The 26,996-nt window shown below is 49.4% G+C and overlaps 1 protein-coding gene across 4 annotated transcripts in view; it reads right to left on the reverse strand.

Annotated features, from left to right (window-relative positions):
• Nucleotides 1-26,996, reverse strand: part of SEZ6L (seizure related 6 homolog like) — a 181,044-nt gene that overhangs the window by 22,438 nt on the left and 131,610 nt on the right. For all 4 annotated transcript variants that reach the window (XM_032310828.1, XM_032310827.1, XM_032310826.1 and 1 more), the window contains exons 10-11: nt 6,185-6,381; nt 323-517 (exon numbers count right to left, since the gene is read on the reverse strand). In XM_032310828.1, the coding sequence (XP_032166719.1) occupies nt 323-517; nt 6,185-6,381 (392 nt within the window). The remainder of the gene's footprint in view (nt 1-322; nt 518-6,184; nt 6,382-26,996) is intronic.

Below are 26,996 nucleotides of genomic sequence, written 5' to 3' on the forward strand. Positions count from 1 at the left end.
TTGGTCTTGAGTGGTAACTACCGGTGCTTTAATGATGAATTTGAATGATCTTTTCACACAGGCTTCACCGCATTCCCTATTGTCTCTCCCTCTGCCTAGTTCCCTCCTTAACATTAGCCGCCAGGCTTCTGGAGGCCCCTGAGTCTGACATCCCTGACCTAGAACTCCAAGAGGACATTTGTGAGCAGCTCCAGCCAGCTGGTGGAATAGGAGGGAGGCCAGATTCTACATGAAGGGATTCCGTTGCATCTACATGAAAAATACTCCAAGGGAGGGATTTATCACCTGCTGACCCAGAAGAAGAAAACAAGATGACTCTTACTTTTCTCACAAAATGGGGGGTCGCTGCTCCAGCTGAGGTCCCACTGGCAGGTGAGGGTGTCGCTCCCCACTATGTCGTAGCCTGGGTCACACTGGTAGGTGATTCTGGCTCCTCTCACAAGCTCTGTATGAGAAGTGGTTTTCCAGCCGTTCTGGATCTCTGGCAAGTCTGAGCAGGAATCATTCCTTGACACCTCTTTAAAACAAAAACATTGTCATTAGATGAGTGGGGGGGCCTTTCTGTGTGGGGTTCCCTTTACAGATGTCAGGGGAAGGAGCAAACAGAATAAAAACTCTCCAGAAATAAGTGACACACTTCGAAATCCCTTAAAGCCCAAGAACTCTGCTGTATGAGATTTTAGGATGAGCTCTTCCTGTGGGCCTCTGAACTTACCAGGTTTGGTTTGACAACATCAGTGCAGGATTTGGGGAGACACAGAATCCCAACCCTGCCACTTACTAGCACTGTGCCTTGGGGGACAAACCCTTCTCTCTGTCTCAGGTCCTCACCTGTCATGATGCCAACCCCACCCTGTTATTCTTACTTCCTGGAATTCACATTCTCGTGTACTCCCTGCAAAGGGGCCAATGTATGCATATACACGATGAACAGGCTATTGAAGAAGCGATGGTGTGTGGCTCTGGAGGTCAGGCTGTAAGAGACATTGAGAGGCTCTCCTCTTGCTTTCTGGAGAGAGCAACTGCCACACTGTGAGGCTGTTCAGGCAGCCCTCTGGAGCAATCCACATGGAGAGAATCCAAGACCTCTTGCCAACAGCTGGCATTGACTTGTGAGCCACATGAGGAAGCCATTTTGGAAACAGAGGCTCCAGCCCCAGTCAAGCCCTCGAATGAACTCAACCCTGGCTGACATCATGACTGCAGAGTCATCATGACAAATGCGAAGTCAGAACCATCTGCCATGAGATCCTGAATTCTGGACCCACAGAAAGTGTGTGATCATAAATGTGCCTTGCAGGGCACCTGGATGACTCAGTCGGTTAGGTGTCTGTCTTCAGCTGAGGTCATGATCTCTAAGTCCTGGGATTGAACCCCAAGTCGGGCTCCCTGCTCAGCGGCGAGTCTGCTTCTCCCTCTCCCCTGTCCCTCCGCCCTACCCCCCGCCTCTGCTCATGCGCTCTCTCTACAAAATAAATAAATAAATAAATAAATAAACAAAATCTTTTAAAAATGTGTGTTGCTAATTTGGGGGGGATATTTTGTTATGCAGCAATGGTAGCTAACACACTCAGCCTCATCCTAAGAATGTCTGAAAATTCATGGGTTTGATGAATTTGTAATATATGGTTTTGTGATACAGATTTAGACAAACACTCAATTGCTGAAATAAAAATAATTATTGGTGCATTCTTTAAATCATGTTGCATAACATCAGTGAACATTAACCACACTCCAAAATAAGTTACACACAGCTCAGTATCACAGATTGGAATAATTCTGCCTTCCTTCTTGCAAATCCTCATTACTAAGGGAACAATGCAAAGCCCACTATTACTATTCTTGCATCCAAGTGCCCACTGCACAGATTTTGAGAAGAGAGCTAATTAGGCTGTATAATTAATCTGCAGTTCTTATATGCTTCTGGGGAAAGCCAAGCACCTTCCCTGTCTGCAGGAAAGTCACTCTGAGAAACAAGCAATGGCTTTTCCTGGGATTTCATCATGATTTTATTTGGGGAATGGAGATCTCAGGGGTGTCTACAAGAATAAGGGGAGAGGGAAATGGCTTCTGGAATTGCTTCATGGGGAAAAGGGACCTCTATTTTTAGGCCTTTGAAAAATCAGCCAAGCCCTGGATTTAGGACACGGCTGCAAATGCTCAAACTGTGGTTGAAAAGAGGAGAAACAGGGGTAGATACTGGGTATGGGGTCTGTCTTGTGCCAAATGCTTTGCTACTGAGAAAGGTCTGCTGGTCTGATTTTTCAGTCTGAGCCAGCGTGGTGACATTCTCCCGTGGGACCTCCCATCTCCTCTGTGACATTCATCACATTCCTGATGATCGATTCGGGGACACCAGGACTCAGATCTTGGCCCTACTGTTTACTAATTCAGTGGCCTTGCCCGAGTTAGACAGCCTTTCTGTTCTTCAGCTCCTAGACTCTACCCCCAGAGACTCTGATTCAGGAGTCCGTGTGTTTAGCTAGCACCCTGGATGGAGGTTCTGGCATCATTGCCCTCGTGGGCCCTTAACTTTGTGAAGAATGAGAGAACTGGCCTAGGAGTTGGAGGACTTCCTTTCTGGTCATTGTTTTAGAAGCTGTGTGACTCCAGTCATGTTGATAAACATCTCTGAACCTCATTGTCCTCAGTCGTAGAACTGAGACAAGAGTCATGACCCTGTCTATCGCTGAGGGTAATGTGAAAACTAATTAATGTGCACTATATGACACTTAGGTGAGTTCTATACGGATTCATTCATTTGTTCAACTAACATTTTGTAAGAACTTACTATATGTCAGGCACTAGGAATATGGGGATCTGAAGTCATGTTCCCAGTCTCATGGTCAAGATTAGCATCACGGTCCAACTTTTGGGTAAAAAACAAACCTAAATGCACTGAGTACGTGCCACCATTTGCCAGTCTCATGGTCAAGATCGGCAACCTGGTCTAACTCTTGGGCAAAAGAAATACTCAAATGCACTGAGTACATGCTGCCATTTACTGGTCTTCTGCTCATGGCAGACATCATCCTAGGTACCACTGTCATTTGATTGGAGTTGACCTACAATATGGAGCTTACTTATTATCCTAGGATTAGAGGAATAAGTACACGTGACTAATATCTCTTTGAAAAACACTGCTTACTCAGCTCTGCTTTTTTATTCCCTTGCCTCTATGCCCTTGGCCACAGACACTGACGAGGAGAATGGTTCTTTCCTTCTGTCTAGGTAAAGCAGAATTATGGGAGGTCAGAATGAGGTAAGCCCAGAATGTTCCTGTGGAACGTTTACCAGCAGTCCTAACAGATTAGTCTTGGCCATGTTGCAGAGCTAGGTGCTGGCCTTGAGATCATTTTAGGAGCTTCTGAAATCTCTAGATGACCATAAAACCCCCGAACCTTCTATGTGATCCCTCTTCTCAATGAGAATTGCATCTACGTCTGGTTAGATCTAGACCTGGGATAGCAACTACCTCTCCCATGCCACGGCAGACATCACTAGTCAATCATGTCACTCTCCCTCCGCAGACCTCAGGCGTGGACTCTTCAGAATTCTTTTCAACATGGTCTTCAACATGGATAGTCACAAGGAATTGATTGGCATCAGAATTAAATACAGAAGCCCACCTGCCTTCCCTGTGAAATCGAGTGTGTGTTTCTTTGACAGAAATAAGAACAGGATTGTTCTCATCGCATGTCACCTACATTTGCCCATGTTAGCGAGGCTATGTATCCCTGAAACCCTGAAACCACCTCCCCCACTTTCACCAGCCACAGAAATAAAGGCAGGGAGAGTGGTCCATTCATGCCTGGCTCCTGGTGCCTAGTTCAGGGGCTGGCACATGTGCAGAGACTCTTGTGGACAAAACTCTGTAGAAAGTGGAGATAATGCATTTTTAAAATGAAAGAAAATAATATATGGAAGAGTTCCTGCTAATTTCAAATTGTCACACAAATCTTAACTTTCAGCTTCAATGAAGAGGAACCCCTTCTCTTCATGACAGCACCACACTGAACGTTGGCCAGATTTCCGGGTTAACCTTGGGTGGCCTTGGATAGGGTCAGATTTCCACCACTGAGCTGAATGGGGTTTCAGAAGATTGACTTGAACACCGGAGGAGACAAATAAAAAAAAAAACTATGACCTCATTTCCCAACTGGGGAGTGGGGGGCAGGGGAATGAGGAGTAGAGAAGTTTAAGGAGAGAGACTGAAGCCAAGTCACTAAAAACTCTCCCTCCAAAGGCAGCTGACTCTGGATGGTGCCTCACCTGGGCAGCCAGCACAAGCCGTCCCCCAGTGTCCAGGGCCCTACCCAGTAAAGAGTGGGCAACCCACAGAAAGTAGCAGCAGTAACACTCCGAAAACACTTAGCAGCACAATCAAGGGGGAAAAGGCCTCCAAGAAACATGAAAAAGATCAACACTTGTGTCTGTCCCTCTGAGAGGTGTAGGCAGAGTGGGCAGGGATGAGAAACATCTAAGAGCTAGAAACAAACACATAAAAAAGGCAGGGGACTTATTTTCAGATGCATCTGGCTCTTTGAGATAGCCAAAGGTCAGAGAGGGGGCTTGTGTTTTAGAGGCAAGAGGTGGGACACAGAGAATACTTCATAATAGAGATGGATGGGCAAATCTTCAAGCCGGGGGGAAGAAGGAATCACAGACGGAGAATCTGGCCCAAACCAGATGGTTTTTGATGGTGGGTGTGATAGTGGGGAGACTTGGCAACATGAAACCCCCTCATTTCCCCCTTTTCCATCCTGGAAATCAAGATGTCTGCCTCGTTCCTGGGCAACTCAAGCAAGTTCTCCGATTGCTGTGTGAATCCTGCCCATTGAAATGCTCAGCGTGTAATCATCCACCATCCTGGATGCCAAGAGGTGAGGTCTTAAGTACCCCCTTGTGTCTCCCAAGTTCTCTTCTGTTGCCAAGAATATCAGAGAAACACTAAGAACTGGGGGATCCAGGAAGCCCAGGTATGAGCCTCAGTGTCTGGCCCTGAGAAGCAAGTCCTTTATCCTCGGTGGCCCAAGGCTTCTTCTGCTGTGACGTGACAGGATTGGAGCAGAAGCTCTGTCAGTTCAAATTCTTTCTGGGGCTGAGATTAGTGGAACTTCACAGCCATCCCTGGACTGCTGGCAGCAGAAGAAGTTGGGTGGTGGTGGGGTGTGGGGGTAGGGAGAGAAGGAGTTCTGTTTGGGCCATGTTAAATCTGAAATGCTGGTTAGACATATAAGAAGGTAGCTAGCAGGGAGTTAGGTGGAAAGTTCATGGAAGAGGTCAAGGTTGGAAGTACAAATTAGGGGCAATAGAACACAGAGAGGCGTCGTATTGAACCTCGGGACTGGATGACAGTGTATGGGGGATGAGTCTAGATGGACAGAGGACAGGGCTCAGTGTGGTGCTTGAGACCCTCCAGTGTTCTGAGGAGGGTGACAGAGCCAGCAATGAAGAAGAGGGGGTCACAGATGAGGAGTGAGGAGAGAAGGCTGTGGATGGAAGAAAACAGTAAGAAGAGGTGTTGGATGGCCAAGTGTGAACTTGGCTTGAACTTTATAGCAGTTTTTTTTGGGTTTTGTTTCTGCTTTAATGTGAGAGTGAGAGGAATGGTCTGGAAACCCCATTGAAGAGCAAGGAAGATACTTCTTGCCTCTCTGGGTCTTATAGTATAGGGGGTGGGAGAGAATGCATGGTCTCCCTTGGATGGGGCTGCAGAGGAAGAAGAGCCCTTAGGGAGAGCCCAGCTTCTGGTCAGGCAAGATGGTGGTGATGCTGTTTTGAGAAGTTGCAAATGCAGGAGAGTGTGCTGATGGTTTAGGATCCCTGCTGACTACAACGGAAACACCACGAATCTGAAAGTCACGAGGCATCTTCTACTAGGTCCTGATATTGAGCCTCTGGAGCAGCTATCAGTTTTTTCCATTTTACAGATGACCAAAAGGAAGCTCAGAGAGGTCAAGTGACTTGCCTTAGATCACACAACCATTGACAGCAATACTAAAACTCAAACCCTGTTGTTTCCAACCTGAGAGCCCAAATGCCTAAAAGCTACACATATTTACTGTGCCAATATATTAAAAGATCCATGTAGCACAGAACCCCCCAAAAAACATATCCAGAAGAAACCATCTAAACACTCACACACTCATGCACACACAAAAGGACTAGAGGAGACACTTACCTATGTAGTTCATGATAAATCCCTGGCCCTTCCCAAAGATGAGGCCAGCGGGGTCTGAGTGGAACTGGATAGTTAAGTCCGGTGTGGATGAGTACAGCTTCTGGGGACCACTGTTCCCAAGATACTGCCCCAAGATGTGAGGCATGACCTCATCGCCGTCATAGATAGTCAGGATGTCACTGTTGCTCAGGTTCAGGCTGGAGGAACGGGGCAGACAGAAGAGGAGGGGCCTTGTGAGACAAGGCCTTGTGAGACACAGTTATGGACATTTGACAAGACTTTGATTTATTTTTTTCAGGCAACATACTCAGCGGCAAGCTCCAGACTAGGTAGGAACTGGGGGTGAGGTAGGCAGAGACCACAGGTGTGAGCAGGACAGGCTGATCTTGCCCGCGAGCACGCATGGTGCCTGGGTTTGGGGAGGGACTCACACGGGAGATGGTTCCCTGCAAGGAGCTCATTGCACAGTGGAATGCTGAATTGTAAGAGACCTGCGTTCAGTGCCAGTGAAGCTGAGCGCCGGGCACTGGCTATCTGCCGGGGGTGTGGCATGGGTTTTCCATTCTCAGAAGCAGAACAAGTTGACTGCCTCCTAATTAGAACCTGCATCTCCATGTTGGGTGAAATGAGCCTTCCAATCATTATGTGGCAAAGTCCTCAAAATCAGACCTGGTATCTGTGATGTTCAGGGGATGGGGCGGAGGGCGGGACGGAGGCACTTTATTCCTGAAAGAGGCTCAAGCCTGCTATCAGTATTCATAGTGTGAATGCAGGAATGCAGGCAAGGACCTTGACACTAAACAACAGGACGGCAATACATAGTTAATAATCCAGAAAGTGCTTCTGTGTGCAGCGGACATATGTGTTATGGGAGGTGTGCTGGATAAAAATGGATCTCTGATTGAAAGAATGCTAGGTACATCAGCGTTGTTGCGGACAGGTAGTAACTCATGCCTCTTTTTCCTCCCAGTCTCCTCCTTACCTTCTTTCTTACATCTCACTTTTTCTTGTGTCCGTCTCCCTAATATTTTTGAACACCTATCTGCCAAGCTTGGGTCAGGGGACATAAGAGTCACAGAGCAGTAGTGGATTTAAACTAGGAAACCAGGGACTGTGGTGGCAGTCATGATCCAGGTAAGTGCAGAGAGAGGAGACTGGGTAGCATCCTGGAGGCTTCCCTGGAGGAGGTGATGCTTGTTTCGAATCATCAGGAAAGTTTAGAGGACTATAAGGTTGATAAGCAGGGGATGATGAGAAGGCAAAGCACAGGTAGAAGGAGTTAGGGAATGAGATCATGGCTCCTGAAGGAATTTGCCCAGTGGTCAGTGTTCTCTAGCTGTGGGTATAGACACAGAAGCCTGGAGGGCTGTAGCGGACAGACAGTGCCTGAAGAGAGGGGCATTCCAGGAAATGGTCCCCAGCAAAGTTCCTAGAAATGGATGCAGAGTACAGATAGCCCTCCCTCCTGACAGCATCACCCAGCGCCCAAGGGCAGTATTCCCCTTCCACAGTCTGGGAGGCTGGAGGAGGGGTGGAAACCGCCCAAGCCAGTGCTTCCTTCTGGTAGTAAGAACAAAGCAACAGAAAGACAAGGAACATTTGTGGAAGGGTGGCTCCCACAGGACAGGGGATGAATTGTATTCACAGTGATGTCCTCCCCAGCACCTCTCACATTCCTCCTGTAAGGTCGTACCAAGGGCCAGCTTAGGGAGATTCCAATTGCCCCCAAGACCGCCATCAGCTTCCCTTGCACCACCCCCAAAACACTCTCTCCTAACAAAAGCTGTCCATGTGTGGCTTCCAGACAGAGCTGTAGAGTCATACCCTCTGCCAGTTTCCAGCGAGGGCTCCAGCCTATAAACCCTACTGCGCTGAAATTCTGAAGTTGCAACCTTCCCTTGCATGCCATTGGTGCTCCATAAATGCTTGGATATGAAAGAGCCTGCCAGAGAGTCTCTTTGATAGCAGAAACGGTGTGGTTGATGTCAGCTCTTGACCTGTGTTAGGGAAGAGCCTCTTAACTCTAAGAACTGTGAAAACATCAGTGGTTCACGAAAGCGCTGGATTAGGCTAGTGTGAAACATGGTAGATCGCCAATATTTATTCCTTAAACTGACTTCACAGCTGATATACTGTTAACAGTGAGTTCCAGAGAGTCTGCAACTTGGCTTTCCTCTATCACTCATTTCAATGATCTAAATGTGGCAGAAGCATCTTCAAGGGGGCAAATAGCTTTCTTTTGAAAATGCTAGCATGGTTCTTTGTGCTTTGTAAAGCGGGAAGCGGCAGAGTGCACTGCCTTGGAAAGCAGTATGCTTTGGTTAGTTTGGCTCTGATACTTGCATGGAGGGCACCAGTTTCTCTGAAGTTCCTAAACTGTGAGTTTCCAGTCTATGTCATGGGCTGCCGGAGTGAGGTAAGGCATCCCAGAAATCTGGGATCAAACATCAAATGCACTGACAGCACCTGAAAAAATGCAGTCAAGTCATTTGAATGTGGCGTCCTGTCACCGTGTCATTATGAATGTCACCATCACCACCAACATCACCACTCCACCACCACCATCATCCTCACCAGCGTCACTGTCATCATGGTCGCCAAGATCATGCTCCCTTTAGACAAATGTTTACCCCAAATGACATCAGATGACTTCCATTTGTGGTTTGCAACAGGGGTGGTTTTGTCCCCCAGGAGACAATGAGCAATGTCTAGAGATGCAGTTTTCCCAACTCGGTGGGGGGAGTGCCACTGGGGAGGCGATGACAGGGGTACTGTTAAACATCCGACATGACACAAGGTAGCCTCCCACAACCAAGAATTATCTTGTCGAAAATGTCAATTGCACTAAGGTTGAGAAACATTAACTTATGTGAATGCCTTTTGTAAACTGTGTGCAACAGACCATTCATTGCAACATCTATTGTCCTGGGATTTCAGCAGAAGTCCCCTAAGCTAAGAATAAACAAAGAGCATAAGAAGAAAGCATTCCTACTTTTTAAAAAAAGCTGTTGACTGAAATTGGGTCCTCCAGAAACTGAACTGAGCAAAGAGGAGTGTCTCTTGGCATCTGGTAGATCTGGAAGGCCACCCCAGGCAGCATGGTGAGTAAGAGAGAGAGGATGAAACAAAAGAGGCAATGCGTAGTCATTGGTGGGAGACTTCCACTGTGGGCACTGGGCTCAATTCTGCAGGAATGGTGTTGAACATGCCTTGGGGGAGAGGGAACTGGGAATTTAGCTCCCACCTCCATCCCTCATTGGCTGAGGGCTGCTCTGAGGGGTACCAAGCCCCCAGCACTTCTGGGCTTCTCATGAGGTGCTTGCAGTAGGAAGGCATGGTGGGAACACAGTGACAGGTGCAGCAGGGCTCAGATAGGGCCCTGGGGACACCTGTTACCACATCAATGCATCTCTTTCAGTCTAAACCCATCCTCCCCTATCTCTAGCTTGCAGAAGGCAGAGAATTTATTGGGTCACGGAGGAGGCATGTAGGAAGGAGTGACTCAGAGACAGCATCACTTGGGAGGAGGAATGGGGGGAGAGGAAAAAGTGTATTGCCCTCCCCTTAAGCCGGGTAAGGAGGGCTTTGAGGTCACTCTTGGTGGTATAGCAGGTGTCTCTGAGGTTTGGGGAACAGTGACTGCTTTTGATGCTCCCCAAGAGAAGTAATGACAAAAGTCAGTCCAGAAATGTCTGCCTGCTTTGGGGCAGAGCCAAGAGAGAAAGAAGCATTGGAAGTCAGTTGCCTATTGTTGATAAGAATGGAGAGAATATTCACATTTTCTGGGACCAGATATGGACTTTGAAGACAGGAGCCACTATGGGTCTCCTTAAAAGCCTTCGCCATCCTGAAAGGATGGGGTCCAGCCGGAGGGAAAGCCGAGAGCAGCCAGATTCAGGAGGCTTTGTCTTCATCAAGTTCCCCATAACAGAGGAAACCCCCGGCATTCTGTATCTTCCATAGCAGAACGAGGCTGTCCGGTCAGGCTCTTTTTATTAGAAGGAAGCCCCTTCCCACCCCGCCCCTTCCCACTGCAGAATTCCCAGCCCCAGGAGCTCTGTGGCGGGGGCAGGAAGTTTGAAAATGAATGGGGTTCAGGTGTTTTATGATTAGTAGACTAAGCCACACTTGTTATGACCAGAAGACCTAAAAAAATGGAAGCTTCTACCCTGAGAAGTGCCAAAAAACAAACACACAAACAAAGACCCCCCCAAAACAAAACAAAACAAAACAAATCCCAAACAAACCATGAATGAAGGAACAGTGTAAGAATAAGATTATCCTCTGCCGAATCCTTCTGGATCCACCTTTCTGATGGATGGGTTCCACCAATATATGCGAATGCTGGTGATTGATCCCCTGCCCACCTCGAAAGACAAGCGTGCATTTCACCTGCTGTCCAGCCTATCTATACACCAGGGGCATCCAGGGTCCCTCTGCTGGACCATCCTCAGCAGCTGAGGTGAAAATGCAGACTTAGCAGCCCAGAGACTGGCCTGGGGCAGAGCAGGGGATTTCTACTGAGGACCTGAGTGATGTGTCAGCCAGAGACCATCCAGGGAGGGAGGTGCTGAGAAATCAGGATGTCAGCATGACTCCAGGACAAATGAGAGCAGGTAGGTGGGTTCGATGGGACTGGAGTTTTTCTAGCAGGTGCCCCTCAGGGAAGATGCCACAGGGCCAGCCCCTGACTGCTCCAGCCCCTCTCTGCTGCCAGAGGGCAAGGCTTTCCTGGAGGTCCTACCAGGAGACCTCAGCTTCTGGGTCTCCTTCTCGCCCTGTTTCCTCAGCTGCCGCCTTTAGGTTCTCTCCATCCTTTTTCAGTTGAACTGTGGGGCACCACCTCCTTGCCTGGCCCCAGTCCCTCTCCTCAGCAGCCAGATGAGTCTTTCCAAAACATAAATCTGGCCCCTGCACGGAGCAGATGAATGGAGAAACAAAATGCGGTGCATCCCTACAACGGCTATCGTTCAGCCGTGAATAGGAACGAAGCACGGACCCATGCTATATCAGGCGTGAACCTGACTTCCCGCCGAGTGAAAGAATCCTATCACAGAAGGCCCCAAGGTGCATGATTGCACGGTGAAGAAATGTCCCAAATAGGTCAAGTCATAGAGACAGAAAGCAGCTTGGTGGTTTCCAAGGGCCGGGAGGAAGAGTCTGGGAGGAACGGAGACCGCCGGCTTACCAGGAGTGGGGTTTGTTTTGGGGAGGATGAGAGTGCTTTAAAACTAGACGGGGTGTTGATCGCACAATCCTGTGAGGGTGCCAAGTGCCACCGAGCTGTAGAAGTTAAATTGGTTAAGGGCACATTATGCAAATTTTCAATTACAAAGACATTGCCCCTCATCTCAGCCCTCCTTACCCTTAAGTGCAAACTTTTGGCCCTAGCTTCAGGGTTTCCCCTGTACCTATTAGCTGCATCCCCTTATCTCCCCACAGTTTCATTCCTCACTATCCCTTTCAACCCCGGTATTTTACACTCCAGCCAGAATCAATGATCCGTCAGTCTCTCCAAGGTATGCGGAAGCACCTGCAAGGCTTTCCACTATTGTCCCCTCTAGCCTGAATCCTAATTTAGCCTTGCTGCTGTAGACCTGGGTAACTCCTGCCCCCTCATCCCCATCATGGTCTTCTGTGATTTACTCCTGCACGGAGCCCCCATTGCCCCATCTGAGTCTAGGCTAGGGGCCCCTTCTGTGCTCACCCCTCCTAGGGAGCTCAGCACTCGGCACTCCAATGGTCTGGGGCATTCGCACCAGACCAGAAGCTCCCTGAAGCAGGGGCAGGTCTGTCCAGCTCCCTGCTCTCTGGATCCCCAGCTTGACACCATGCTGAGCGTGTGTTGGATGAATCAGCATCAGCCCAGGGGCAGGTGTCTGGAGCTGAGCCTCAGCTGGCACCCAGGGTGGGCTGTAGCTCTGATCCCATCTCTGCCTGGAATCTTGATCCCAAATGGACTTACTTGTATCAATCGTGGGAGGGGAACCTCTCTTGTTCTGGCTGCTTTCAACACTTGCCTCCATGGGTTAACTGGGAAGTTCTATATGATTGAAGCTGCCCCAAATGATTTCTGCTCCACCCACTCCCGTGGCCCTGATTGCCTACCCCCTCCTTTCTTTCCTGATCTGATCGTTGCCAGAATCAAGCTTGGCACCATGACACCGCTACATTGCCTGATAAGCCACTCCAATGCCAGCCCATGACCTTGACTGGCTACGGTGTAGCTCCTTCTCCCTCCCCACTTTGACCCTGCTCCAGGCATAATCTGGAGCCCCTTCCAGGATCTGAGCAGCCATCTGTGGGCACACTATCCAATGCTCCCACTTCTGGTGTCCTCTGCCACCTCCTCCTTGTTTCTGGGCCAGATCTCTGAGAAAAGATCTCCCAAGATCCTCAGTTAGCTTTTGAATAACAACAGAATCTTAAGCACTCAAACAACAACTTACACTCTAAGACTTAGGCTCATGCCCATTTTCTAGATCAGGAAACTGAGGCTCAACTGGGAGAAACCACTTGCCCAAGGTCACAAAAGAATCAGGTCCAGGACTCTAAACTGAGGTGTGTTGGATGCCAAAGCCTGAGATGGGAACCACTATTTTACATGATGTCCCGTGAAAGCCACATGTACATGTCTCCAAAAAGTGACGAAGGAACGCCTGGGTGGCTCAGTTGGTTGAGCATGGGACTCTTGATTTTGGCTCAGTTCACAATCTCAGGGTTGGGGGTTTGAGCCCAGCATCTGACTCTGCTCTCAGCGGGAAGCCCGCTTGCGGTTCGCTCCCTCCCTCGGCCCTTTCCCACTAAGTAAAGAAATAAAATATTAAAAAAAAAAGTGTGACTCGCGCCAGTCAGAAAGTGTGAAAAACATTACAAACAGAATCTGCAGTATGAGGAGGCCCCACCTCATGGCCCCCGGCCTCCCACTGTGCCTTACGTTCTCATGGCAACATCACTAAAGTCCACTCCATCAGACTCGTCATTTCAACTGTGGTTTTCCTGCCAAGGTAATATTTCTTCTTTACAGATCCCTGTGTTGAAAGACTGTCTCCTAAACATTTTACATTTCCTGGTAACAAATCTGCCTCGTTTTCTTGTCATTATTGATGGTGTATAATTGAGTATGTAATAAAACCAGCGTTAAACTGATGGCTTTAGTCTTGGGGGGGCACTTTCTTTTGGTAGACAGAAAGTTTCTGCTACACTTTTTAGTATACTTCAAAAGAATCTGGGCACCCCGTGGCTCAGTTGATGGAACATGTGACTCTTGATCCCGGGTTTGTGAGTTCAAGCCTCACATTGGGTACAGAGATGACTTAAAAGTAAAATCTTGAAAAAAAACAAAAAAGAAGAGTCTGGGAAGGGTGCATAAGAAACTCTAGTCACCGTGGTTGCCTCTAGGGAGGGGCACAGGAGAGGAGGTTGTTGGCTGTGGAAACGAGGGAAACGTAATTTTCACAGTAGATTCTTCTGTACTTTTTGGCTTTTGAATCGTGTGAATATATTACCTCTTCAGAAAGGATAAATATAGCTCAAGGGATCCCCATTATTGTTTTCAGTAGGGTCTAGAGAGCCAAAGAGCTTAGGGTAGGATACAAATTTGATTCTGACACAGATTAGCAAACCCGTCTGGGCGAAGTCTTTCTTCTCATGGCCAGCAGAGGGCAGTGTGTGCCTAAGCATGGTGTACGCTGCCATTCCGGGGTTGCAGGTGCCCCCAAGGGGGAAGGTGGTAGGTGATCTTTGTAACTGCAGTTAATATTCTACAGAGGATGTAGAAAGAAATGATGAGCAAGCCACCTTGCTTTTCTTTATTCCTGTTTAAACAAATGGCTGACCCTTGCTTAGAAATCTTGCCTTTAAAAGGCTTTCCCCAGGGGCGTTCACGAGATGATTTTAGCTAGACAAACGTATTTGAAAATGTCTAATGGTTATGTATTTATTTAAATGTGAATTAGAAAATATATATAAATATACAGTCTGCACATCAAACTTCTAATTTCATGGACATTATTTTGCTTAGAGTAAGCCAAGTGAGAAAGCAAGCCAATTTATATGCAGTTTAAGGGGAAAAAAAATCAGAAGTCACTGGTGATAGAACAGGGCTCTGGAAAAAGCAAAATGAAGCCCACAGAATCAAGTCCAGTTTCTTAGCCTTCCTGGACTCCTGAGGGCCCAGCGTGGGGGCCCCAGCCCGCTTCTGGTGTCTCCAACGTCTTCCTACACCAGACCCCTTGCAACTCCTAGACCTGCTCAGCCTGTGCTGGTCCCTTCATCTGGAATAAAGGGATCTCACCTCTCTGCTTGACAACATTTTATGAATCCCACGAGTTCCCTAGGTTCTCCCCACCCCACCCTGCATTTACCGCCATATGATAATGAGCCAAGTTTTCCATAAGGCTTCCGGCATGCCAGGAGCTCTACCAAGCACTTCACACACCACTTCCATCCTCAGACAAAGCCTGTAAGTACTACTATCTTCAACCATGTCACAGAGAAGCAAACTGAGGCACCCAGCGGTGAAGAAAATACTGCAGCTGGAACAGCAGGTCGTACAGAACAGCCAGAGTCCAAACCTATGGCAGAACCTGCCAGCTCTCACAACGGATTGCTCAAACTCCCTGAAACCACACGCTCTTTTATTTTCTTTTAAGGTTTTATTTATTTATTTGAGAGAGAAAGGGAGTGAGCAAGAGAGAAACAAGCAGATTCCCTGCGAACAGGGAACTGGATGCGGGGCTTGATTCCAGGACCCTGGGATCATCACCTGAGCTGAAAGCAGATGCTTAACTGACTGAGCCACACAGCCACCCCCTCTCCATGTCTCTCCCGTATCCCCGGAGCCCAGCACAGGGCTTGGAGCAGGTGAGGTAAGTGTCATTTATGTGGATGAATTATGGTGACTTTTTCCTCCATTTTCCAGATAGGCAAACTGAGGCTCAGAGAGTTTAAGTGACTTTAAGAAGACACTGTGTTGCAATTAAGACAGGACCTCCATGGGACTGCAGAGATGCTAGTTAAATAAACCATAGGATTTAAATAAGGGGGTAGAGAGAGACCCCAGTACCCATAAATGCAGGGTTAGGTGCATTAAAATTTCTAAAAAGAACTGTTCAGAGTTCCTTTGTGTCCATTTCTCATCAGATCCCCTCAACCACAAAGCTATGTCATGAGTCCCATTTTACAGAGGAGTAAATGGAGTTTTGAAAGGCTCAGGTCCCAAGGCCTCTGTGCTCCTTCATGATGCCGCACAACCAGACTGACAGGCCTCAGCACTGTGGGGTTTCTGAGGATCCCTGTGGCCCAGTGCTCATTTGGTTTCAATTAAATTTGATAAAATGGCAGAAAGAACAAGAAACCATGCCAGCTCCAGGGAGGACATAAAAAACCAATCTTTCTGGCTCCCTGAAAGGACACCTGAATGCATTAAAAAATGCACAGTTTTCTTATTGCCTTTTTTTGGTGCTTCCTCTCTCCCAGGACATTCACCAAGGCGTCCATCGAGGTCAGGTTTAGGACCCAGGCTTGGCCGGTGGGTCTCAGTTCTGGCTGCACATGACAGTCTCTGGGGAGATTTAAACCATCCACATGGTGGTTAGGCTGCACCCCCAGATCACTCAGACCCTCGGCATCTCGGGAGGTGGGCCCCAGGGTCAATGTCTCTCAAAATTCTCCAAGAGGCTGCACCAGCAGCCAGGACCCAAAGGGACTGCTCTGCTGTGGTTTCAGTGTGGCGAGCCTCCGACTCTGGTCTCCACCACCGTCCCTCTCTTCTCTGGTTTCTCCCCGTCTCCACCAATTCCCCCTTTCCTCCCCAAAGAGAAAGAGAGGAATGAGACTCCTGTGCTGGACATGCTTTTCCTCTGGGACCACTCCTGGACTCAGCTGCTTCTCATTTCCACATCGTTGGCTGGGTGGCCCATCTCTGAATGCTGCACACAAAGCTTTGTCAAGGTCAATGACAAGACAATTCACACCCAGCCTCCTGAACCCGGAGGAAACCCACCAGCTCCCGGCTGTTTCATCTCCGAAAAAAGTCAGTCCTTAACAAGCTTGGCGATCTTGCTCCATCTTGAGAGACAGAGCCAAGAGAATGGGCTCTGGTTCAAACCCTCGAAGTGCTGATTTCTAGCTGCGTGACCCGAGAAAGTGGCTTAACCTCCCGAGCTTCAGTGTCCTCCCCTGTAAGATGGGGATAATATAGTGGAGAGCAGTAAAGGAGGCAATGAGGGCCAGGAATTTGATTGAAAGGCCATCTTTGGCCTTTAAATGAATATTTGTAATGAATGATACAGTCCTGCAAAGGGATGAGGGAGAGAGGTAGGCTAGTGTGGCAGCAAAGCCCCGGTATCAGGAGATCGCTCCCAGAGCCACCCTCTCTGCGACTTCTCTGCTCTGTGACTATGGATGAGTCTCTTACCCAACCTGGGCCTCAGTTTCCCCAGGTGACAATCTCAGAATCCATGAACCGTAAAAAAAAAAAAATGTATTAACAATGGCCACGATCTCCTCGTGCCTCACGCTTTCATTCTATTCGGAAGGCTGGACCCAACATTCCCCCTTTCCCCTTTCAGCAGCAATGAAGGCATCACGGTAGGGTTCAGGGACAGGTCTCCGACATCGTTTGGTGAAGCTTGGGCTTTTGGGGACCTAAGTGGGACCACGGACAGATCTGTGGCCCTGCCATGACTTTCCTGTGTGGAGATACCCACACCTCTTCCTCTTTCTGGATAGGAGTTTCTCCAAATATATGAAATTAGTGGGTGGGCTCTGAGGTCTTCTCCATTAGGACCTCTAAATAAGGGCCCAAGTGGTGACCCTGAGAGACCACCATTAAAGCATAATTAAAGCATAATTAGGGGTGGACTGCAATTAGGGGTGGACTGCAATTTCTGGTGTGTGTGTTCGTGTGTTTGAATGTGTGTTTGTCGTGTGTGTGTTTCTATGTGGTGTGTATGTGTGGTGTGTTCATGGTACATGTGTGTAGAGTATACATGGCATGTCTGTGGCATCTGTATGGTGTGTGTGATATGTATGTGGTGTGTGTGTGTGGTGTGTATATAGTGTGTGTGTATATGTGGTGTGTGTGTGCTGTGTGTGGTATGTGTATGGTGTGTATATAGTGTGTAATGTGTATATGGTGTAAGTGGCATGTGTGTGGCATCTGTATGGTGTGTGTGGTATGTATGTGGTATATGTGTGGTGTGTGTACAGTGTGTGTGTATATGTGGTGTGTGTGTGGTGTGTGGGATGTGTGTGTGGTGTATGTGAATGTATATGGTGTATGTGTGCGTGGTGTATGGTGGTATATGGTATGCAGTGTGTATATGGTGTGTGTGATGTGTGTGGTGGGTGTGTGTGCAGTGTGTATGTGGTGTGTGTGGTTTGTGTATGGTGTGTACAGTGTGTGCACAGTGTGTATATGGTATGTGTGGTGTGTGTGTGGTGTGCGTTGTGTGTGTGAGTGTGTATGGTGTGTGTGTGGTGTGTGGGATGTGTATGTGGTATCTGTGTGTGTATGGTGTATGTGGTATGTGTGGTGTATGCTGTGCAGTGTGTGTGTGCTTATAGTGTATGTGTGTGTGGTGTGCGTGTTATGACACGCACATGAAGTGTGTGGTATACGCACTCAGGGCTGGCAGATGCCCATGCACATGCGCACACACACACACACAGACACACGGGTGGTAGGGGCCCGTGCTCTGCGTGGCCGGAGGAAGATGTTACCGAGCTATCCCCAGCAGGAACTGACAGCTGCTGGACGTGTCCCTGTCATTCTGAATCCCCATCCCAGCACACACACAGAAGGCGTCACTCGCGGAGCCAGTGGTGGCCTGGCTGGGCTGTCACAGTGCCCCGCGGAAGCCAGTGCAGGCGGGGGGCGTGTGGGCCGTGCGCAGGAAGCCTCCTCCAGGACAAAACCCCGAGGGCTCACCTGAGCTCTCCTGGGAGGTGCCAGGCGGGCATCCAGTGGCTTCCCCTCGGCCACGGCCATCGGGGGACCATGGTCAGGGCCACCGGCTGCACACACTGTCCATACTGCAGCACTGACCGCGCCACTGGTCCGCTCAGAACTCTCAAGGGCTGCCGGCTGCTGTCAGGATCATGTTGCTTCCATGCCGAGAGGGGGTGTGGCCCAGGGGCTCAGCGTCAGACAGCCCGGTCCCAACTCTGGTCCCCACGCCCAGCTGGCCAGCCTCCAAGAGCCCCTCTGAGCATCTCTGTCTTCCTCGGTGACATGGGGGACCTCATTGCTTGGACTCCTTGGTTGCTCTGAGATTTAAGTAAGCTGACCCAGGGACCCTGCCCACGGAGGGCCTGGCTTGAGGTAAGGGCTTGATCCGTGGAAGTTGTTATCGCCAGGCCTCAGGCCTTCGGTGATCTAGTGCCATAAGCAGCCCCACTGTGCGCCCTCAATAAACCCCACTGAACAGTAAGTGTGCAAGGCTACCGCATGTCAGGGCTTCATAAAACAAGTGGCTGCATTCCCCAGGGTGTCAGATTTAATTGTATGCAAATGCCCTGAGCTCCTAGGCGTGCCCCAGCAAGGCGCTCGGCCCAGCTCAGGACGGGGTGCGGGTCCACTCCCACAGCTTCTCTCACCAACACCAGGGCTGGGAAGAGTATGGAGGGGCTGAGGGGAAGGACACAGGCAGGTGGTGGGAAATGCCACCACTGACCATGTTCATCCCCGGAGAGGGGGAGCAATCAGGTGGACGCCTGCCTGGGTAGCACTTTTCCATGAACCCTCTTGATACCTCAATGTCACACCAAATGCCAAGCTCAGGGTCCATTAATCCTTGTGAGTGCATGGGGGTGTGTGTGTGTTTGCATAACAGAGTTCAGTGTGTGTACCTGCCAGGAGAAAGGATTCACCATGATTATCCCCATCAGAGCTGCCAATTATGTCATTCACTGTGTGTAATGTACCAGCTTCTTGCCAAGGGTTTCAGCCTCTCAGTCTCAAAGAAGTGGGTACCATTATGATGCTCATTTTAAAGAATTTAGAGATTCTCTGAATTCTCTGAATTTTCAGAGATTCTCTGAATTTAGAGATTCAGAGAAGTAGAATGGCTTTTCCAAAGTCACACAGCCGGTAAGTGGAAGAGCGGGGACATGAACCCACGAGTTCCTACCACAAGCAAAGGCCTTTTCCTCTCTCCCACATGTTGGAGGCATCATTTAGAGAATGAAACATTCCCAGAGCCTTCTAAATTCCAGGTACCTTGGGGCGCCTGGGTGGCTCAGTTGGTTCAGCATCTGCCTTCAGCTCAGGTCATGATCCTGGGGTCCTGGGATCAATCCCTGTGTTGGGCTCCCTGCTTGTGGGGAGCCTGTTTCTCCCTCTCCTCCACACTCATGCCTCCCCCCTCCCTCCCACCCTCCCTCAAATAAATAAATAAAATCTTTAAAAAAAAATAAATTCTAGGTACCAGGAGCTAAGTGCCAATCATATCTCCTTCACTTCCTAGGGGTGGGATCATAGGCCAGTTTCTCACCTCTCTGAGCTTTGGATTCCTTCTGTAAAATGGGGATGGTGAGGGCCACCCCATAGGGCTGCTGTGCACAGTGATGTCATTAGGAGCTTTGAACGAGGAACTGGGAGACCTGAGGTCTGACCCCCACTCTTCCCTGGCAGAGGCGGCTTGAGTGCAAACATGATTTCAAAGCTCTGTCCCTCCCTGTGTTCATGTTCTTTGCAGCAAGGCTTCAAGGCACCTGCCGTCAAGAGGTGGAGTGTTTCTCCACCCTCTGATGTGGGCTGACCCTTGCTCTGTGACTTGCCATAGCCAATTCCTAGGCTCAAGAGGTCTTGCATTCTGCTTCTCACCTTCTTGGAACCTGGGCTAGCCACCAGGGGAAGAAGCCTGAGCTAGCTGTTGCAGGAAGGAGCAGGGAGCAGAGAAGCAATCCCTAGGCCTGCCTAGCCCTCTGCTGGCCAACCCACCCCAAACACATAGGAAAGAGAAGCCACAATTTACAGAACCACCTACCCAACCCATCATTGCTCGGAGATGCCCACATGAGCCAGCCAAAAATAGAACCGCCTTGCTGACCTGTATACTCGTAAGATATGATACAAGCTTGCTGTTTGATGCTGCTGAGTTTGGGGGTCATTTGTTAGGCAGCAATAGCTGACTGACAGAGTAACCTTGGGACAGACTCTTCCCATTTCCAGGCCTCAGTTTCTTTATCTGCAACAGGATGGGATTTGGGCTCTGGGAACTTGGCTGTTCTTGGATTCCTTACAACTTTTGGCCCTGAGGAAATCCCATCTCCCTCCACTAATGGACTGAAGGTTTTTATTTCTACTGGGGCCATTGCTCCCATGCTTTCTGCTGGACATCTGTGCTCCTGGGGTCAATGCTGCCCTTGACTGCTGACCCTTCTTTCTTGCCTGGATCTCAAGCTGAATTCTCGCAGCCCAAAGCAGCAACATCCCTATTTTAAGGACTGTAGTATCTGGATAAGGCACTTAATTTTTAGGGCTCGGAATTAACTTAGCACAGAACAGGTTGGCAGTAGCTGAAGAGAAATATTCCATGGCTATCAATCATACGGTTATTGGGCTTTGTTATTAGGTCCTTTTATTTTCTGGTTAGAGAATCGTGTTGGGGCCCATAAACAGGGAGAGATTTGGGGCTTGGCTCTGGAGCAGAGTCAGAGAAAGCAAGCTGGATGGAGCAGGGTGACACTTTTTTCTTCCAGAGATATATGGTTGCAATAGGTCCCCAGAAATGGGGGTGGGTAGGGTGGGGGAAGCACCACTCTGAGCCTCAGTTTCTTCTTCTGTAAGATGGGGCAAGGCATTACTCCCTTATGGAGCACTCATTACTATTTACTGTGGGGTTATAACACTGGCTTTGGTCAAGGAGATTTGAGTTCAAGTCCCGATTCGACCCCACCCCAGCCGTGTCCTCAAGCAATTTTATCTCTCTCAGCCTTTGTTCCCTTATCAGTAAAAAAGGGATGACCACGGGGCACTTAGATGGCTCAGTCAGTTAAGCATCTGCCTTTGACTCAGGTCATGATCTCAGGGTCCTGTGATGGAGCCATGTGTTGGGCTCCCTGCTCAGCAGGAAGTCAGCTTGTCTATGTGCCCCTCCCCCAGCTCATGCTCTCCCTTTCAAATAAATAAATAAAATCTTTAGAAAAAAATAAAAAGTGGGGGGTGCTTGAGTGACTCAGTCAGTTAAGCAGCTGCCTTTGGCTCAGGTCACGATCCCAGAGCCCTGGGATCGAGCCCCTCCTCGGGTTCCCTGCTCAGTAGGGAGCCTGCTTCTCCCTCTCCTTCTGCCACTCTCCCTGCTCATTCTTTCTTTCTCCTTCACTGTCTCTTTCACTCCTAAATAAATGAAATCTTAAAAAAAAAAAAAGAAAGAAAGAAGGGATGGGGAAACCTCAGTGACATCACATAGCTGTCCTGGTAGGAGTGAAATGATTTAATATGGGGCAACAGGCAACTGGCTGGGTGAGTGTAAGACATTTTTCATATGGTGTCATCATCAATGAAATGATGCATGCCAAGTACTGAGCACAAAATGTGGCACAGAGTAAGGGATGAAAGTGGGGTTGACTGTGGTTATTTGCTGAGTTTGTGTCAGAAGCTCATCATCTCATGCAACAGATGTCTGTTGAGCATCTTCTGTGTGCCAGGCGGGGAATAGCCACCTGCCATCACCTGACCGAGGCCACGGAGCTAGTGGGGGTAACAGAGCCCCGATTTAAATGTACCCCTTTTGGACTCTAGCAGCTGTTCTGTCTCCCTGTCATGTGTCACTTTCAGGACTGTGACTGACTACTGTGCTCAGCATCTGCAGCCACGCTTAAGTTGTTTCTCAGGTCCCAGCTCTGACTTGCCGTGTGACGCTAGGCAGGTGACTTCCCCTCTCAGCTCTTCCATTCTACAATGGTTTCACCAATAAATACTCAATTCTTTTATTTTCCTTTCTATGCTTTATCTTGAGAGAGAGAGGGAGAAGGAGGAAGAAAAAGAGAGAGATTTCAGAAATTCTTAAGGTTTTAAAAGGCTCCTGCTCAGTGGTGTTTTAGGTAAGACGATGGAGCTGAGAGGTACATAGTGGGTTGGGGAATAGGCATTTGGGGTATGAAGGAGGTTTAGCCTGGGGGGGTCCTGACTTGTTTTAAGATTACACTCCCTCTTCCCCCCTCTAATTCCAATAATGCAAGGCAGACATTTCTAATTAATGATGCAATTCTGGGCATCCACTTGGGTCTAACGGTCCCTATTGTCATGGCTTGAGTGCCCGGCTCCCAGGGGACTCCTCCTGGAATGCCCTTCCTCCATTTCAGCTTGGCCACTGACACTCTTCAAGATTTGGCTTGGAGGTCACCTTCTCTGTGACAAAGAGCTAATGGGGCGTCCTGCTCCCTGCCTCCCCCTCACCCCTCCAGCCATACCACCTAGCCTGCATCTGGCCAAGGCTGTCTTTTTATGGCATTACTTCCCTTCCTGAACTTTGAGTTTCTGGAGGTCCGGAAACCTCCCCGGTGCATCACGGAGACATAAGTCTGGTCCCCGGAAAGCCCGTTCAAGTCCCTAAAAATGGAGGCTATGGTGTGTTTGTGAACACTGGCTCAGTCCTCTGTTAGCCGTGTGACCCCAGAAAGCCACTTAACAAGTTCTCTATCATTTGCAAACCCAGGGTGTGGCGACTATCTATCTCATAAGGTCATACTATCTCATAAGGATTCCTGGTAATCAGAGTCTCCGTTGATGAATTTGCCAGCGACGAGTAGGACCCCACGCTCCCTGCTTTGCATACATTCTCTCTAATGCAGGTAACTTCCCTTCTGTAAGGCTCTCTACTCCTGTACCTCTAATTTATGCCTTTACGATCGCTGTATAATAATGCGTCCTAACGTTCATCGTGCTCTCTATGGCACATTGGCTTCAAGCATGCAGCTGTGTGTGGGGGGGTCTGGCACACAGTAGGCCCTTCACAGATGCTGGCCCACTGGAGTGGAGAGGTGAGTGCCCATGGCACCAACAGACCCGCCCCATAAAAGAGGCAGAGAAAAGTCCCGTCCCGCCTGCCGCGCGTGGTTTACGTGGTTTACGTCCTCATGACTCAGCAGACTGTGCTCAACACCTACTAGGGGCCACCTACCCCGCTCAGCCAACGGCGCAAACTCCTTCTCTCTCACCAAGGCGATAAGTAACAATTGCAAGCACTTAGGCGGTGTGAGGGGCCCTGAGGACAGAATTATTTTTACTATCAAACCCAAATTGGTTTACTAAAACTGTCAGCGGAAACCAAGCAAGATAAATTAAACCCAGCAGCTCTCGGGCCTCACGTAACCGGGGTTGGTGAGATGCTATTTTCACTCCCTCCGTGGGAGGAAGGGGGTGCCAGGTCCAGATGCCACGCTGCCAGGCGTGTGCCAGAGTTTGCCGGGGAGAGCCCGAGGCGGCTGACCGCAGGACTCGGCTCCCCTCTGCAAAGCTTTATCCCCTTTAACGGCTTAAAGCCCTTCCCCTGCTGCCCAGTTTGGGGGAGTGCAGACTTTTGACCGTGGCCTTCAAGGCCCCGCCTGATTCTGTCACCACCGTGTAGGTCCCTCCTCATGGATGCCAGCCTCTCCCGCGGTCCCTGAGCTCCAGATACACGGGGCTTCCTGTGGCTCCTTTCAAGGGCTGGTGGGGATTAGATGCCCGAGACACCCCGTTTCCTTCAAAGCCAAATGTACAACAAGGCCCGTGTCCAGACAGGGCTGTTTGCTGAGAAAGATGCTGCTTTCCCTGGAAAGCTTTCCTTCGCATCGTCTACCAGGCTCCCCCTCCTCACTCCGGGCTTCGAGGGCCCCTGTATTTGCTGCTATGTGCGCCATGCCCCCTAGCCCAGGACCACACCCTTCCTGCTCCCTGCCGGGCCCCTTGGAAGCCGCCCGCCCCCCTGCAGCGGACACTCAAGAAATTCATGTAGAATCACACAGAACTTGCTCAATGAGAAAAATGACAGCATATCCATGATGACTGAAGCTGGACTGAATTGATTTTGATGTCGCTTCAAGACCTAAGGTGTTGGGATGATGCTGGCTGTGTGCCCATGTGGAAGGAGCCTCCCTCACAGCCCCAACTCAGAGCCCCACTGTCTGTGGTCCCACCATCACCTTCTGCTTGGCATAGCATCTGATCACCCAGAAGGACGGTTCAGCCTCCGCACACCCCACCCCACTTGGTCCCCAAACTCTACTGGTGGATTTGGCCACCACGGAGTTGGGGTCCTCAGAAAACTCACTCTAGATTCTGTTTCTAAGTCTATGATGGCAAATCCTTTGATGCTATCATTCTATTAAACCTTCTTTTGGGGGTCTTCCCACTATTTTACTTGATAGCTTGTAACCAAAATATTATTTCTTAACATTGCTGGTCATGTAATAAATGTAGACTTAGCAATAAAAGAAGGCCACATCTTGATGGTCTTTCCATATTTTTCCGAACTTTTCTCCCCTTCTTGTGCATTGGAGGCAGCTGGACATGAACTGGGGATCACATTCTGGCTTTGAAACCTCATGGCTGTATGGCCATGATAAGATGTCTTGACTTCATGGACCCTTATTTTATTGAGCACCTACTATGGGGCCAGGCCTTGGATCTACATACTAGCAGAGAATCAAATAGGAAAACAAATCCCTCTATTCTCACGGATGTGACATTGTTGGTGTAGGGGGTGACAGGTTCAAAAATTTAACAATACGTGGTACGGTGGGCGGTACAAGGTGCTACCGGGAAATGGGAAGCAAGGTAAGACTATCAAGAATGACAAAGATGCTGGGGCACGTGGCTGGTTAAGTCAGTGGAGCATGTGACTCTTGATCTCAGGGCTTGTGAGTTTGGGCCCCATGTTGGGTGTCGAGGTTGCTGAAAAATAAAATCTTAAAAAAAAAAAAAAAAGAATGAGAGAGAGGCTGATTTAGATCAGGGTATTGGGGGACATCTTAGTCCTCTGAGTAATTTGGGGGCAGAGACCTGCAAGAACTAGGGAGTGAGCTATGCAGGATATTCAGGGAAGAGCATCCTGGGGTTGGAGGAGGTAAGAAGAGACAGCCAGTGCAAAGGCCCTGGGGTATGTTTGTGGCACAACAAGGAGGCCAGTGTGGCCAAATGGAGAGAACGAGGAGTGGAAAGCAGTGAAACACAAGACATGATGAGGGATAGGTCACATGGGATCTTTTGTAAGAACTCTGGTTTTTGCTCTAGGTAAAAGCTAGAACTACTGTAGGCTTTGAAGCAGCGTGGTGAGACCTGCCTTGGGTTTTAACAGGATCACTTAGGGTGGTGGGTTACAAATCGCTCCAAAGGGGACAAAAGCAGGAGCAGTGAGACCAGGCAGGATGCTTCTGGAACAATCTTGGGACGAGACATGGGCCATGATGGCAGTGGTGGGGAGGACACACACTTAGACTCTGGGCATCTTCTGGCTCTTGAAGTTTCTTGAATTCTAGAATCAGGAGGAGGTACTGAGGACTCGGCAGACAGGGAGTGCAAGAAAGAGAAGAACCCAATTCACAGTGAGTGTGCTGGGACCCACAGCTCGCTCTGGCTCAGGAGTCAGTTGTTAAATGTCCGGGCATCTAGTGATCCTGTTGGCACTGTGTTAGTAGCTTGAAATGGGCCATGGTGGGAGTATTTATGCTGCAGAAATCAACAAATGCCATGAATCAGGGTGTTTCTCCCCACCCTGCTGCCAAGAAAGCCAGTTGTTGGACACACACCCATTCTACTAGTCTAGAACAATCCTGAGTCTTTTTGTCCTGAGCAGCTGGCAGAAGGGGACTCCTTCCTGAGATGGGCTGGTGGGGTGAAATGGGTTTGCAGAAGGGAAATCAGGGGCTTAACTTCAGGTACCCTCTGTTCAGGAGGCCTTTTAGGCAACCAACTAAAGAGGTCAGTAGGCAGGGAATACGAGTTGAATAGAGTAGCTGTATTACCCCCACAGGACTACTCTGCGGAGGGAATAAATCTGTGTCTGTAAAAGCACTTTGCAAACAGGAAACACTCAGTGATGAAAATCGCTCTCTATATCATGGCAATGAGAAAGAACCTTTATCCCCTTCTAGACCAAGGCTTACAAACATGTGGCCCCTCGAGTTTGGACCCAAACAGCAGACACAATGGGGGGATGCACTACCCCCTCCATCCCAGATCCCTCCCCTCCACATCACCCCACGCTGGCCCCAGTTCCCATTCTCCCTTACTCCCCTGGCCCTCCGTGAGTCTGAGTCTGCACTCTCTTAGTTCAAGGCAGCCCACGCTTCACAGAGGAGGAACGTGAAGCCCAAAGAGGCTTGGTGCCGGATCTGGGCTGCTCAGGGATCCTTGGCATGGCACAGAGGAGGGAAGTAGAGCCTCCTGTCTCCCCAGCAACCCTCAACCCTCATACCTGGGGTTGCCAGGATGATCAGAAGAGAGAACGTCTTCCCCCATCCCGACAAGGGGTCCCTTCCTGATGCATGTGCCAGTGGCTGCCCAGCTTTGAGGAACCTAACTGCTCAGGACCGACGGTTCCATTGCGTGTTCTGCCGTGCAAATAAACCCCCATCTAGTGTCAAGCAGAAGGTTAATTGAGTATTTGATGCCTAGAGAGAGTGAAAGCAAGGGCTCCCGTTTTCTTGTTTCCTCATCCAGCCCTGTGTCACCAAGGGGAGACGTGGGCCATTTTCAGTGAAGCAGAACCATGCTCTGGGGGGCATGCGGCAAGAAGAAGGTCACAGAGTGCAGCAGAAGTGGGGAGCACAGACAATTTCTGGGGGCATGGGGCTGGGAGGACCTGCAAGAGAAGCCAGG

This window comes from Mustela erminea, chromosome 13, assembly GCF_009829155.1.
Source record: "Mustela erminea isolate mMusErm1 chromosome 13, mMusErm1.Pri, whole genome shotgun sequence".
Lineage (NCBI taxonomy): Eukaryota > Metazoa > Chordata > Mammalia > Carnivora > Mustelidae > Mustela > Mustela erminea.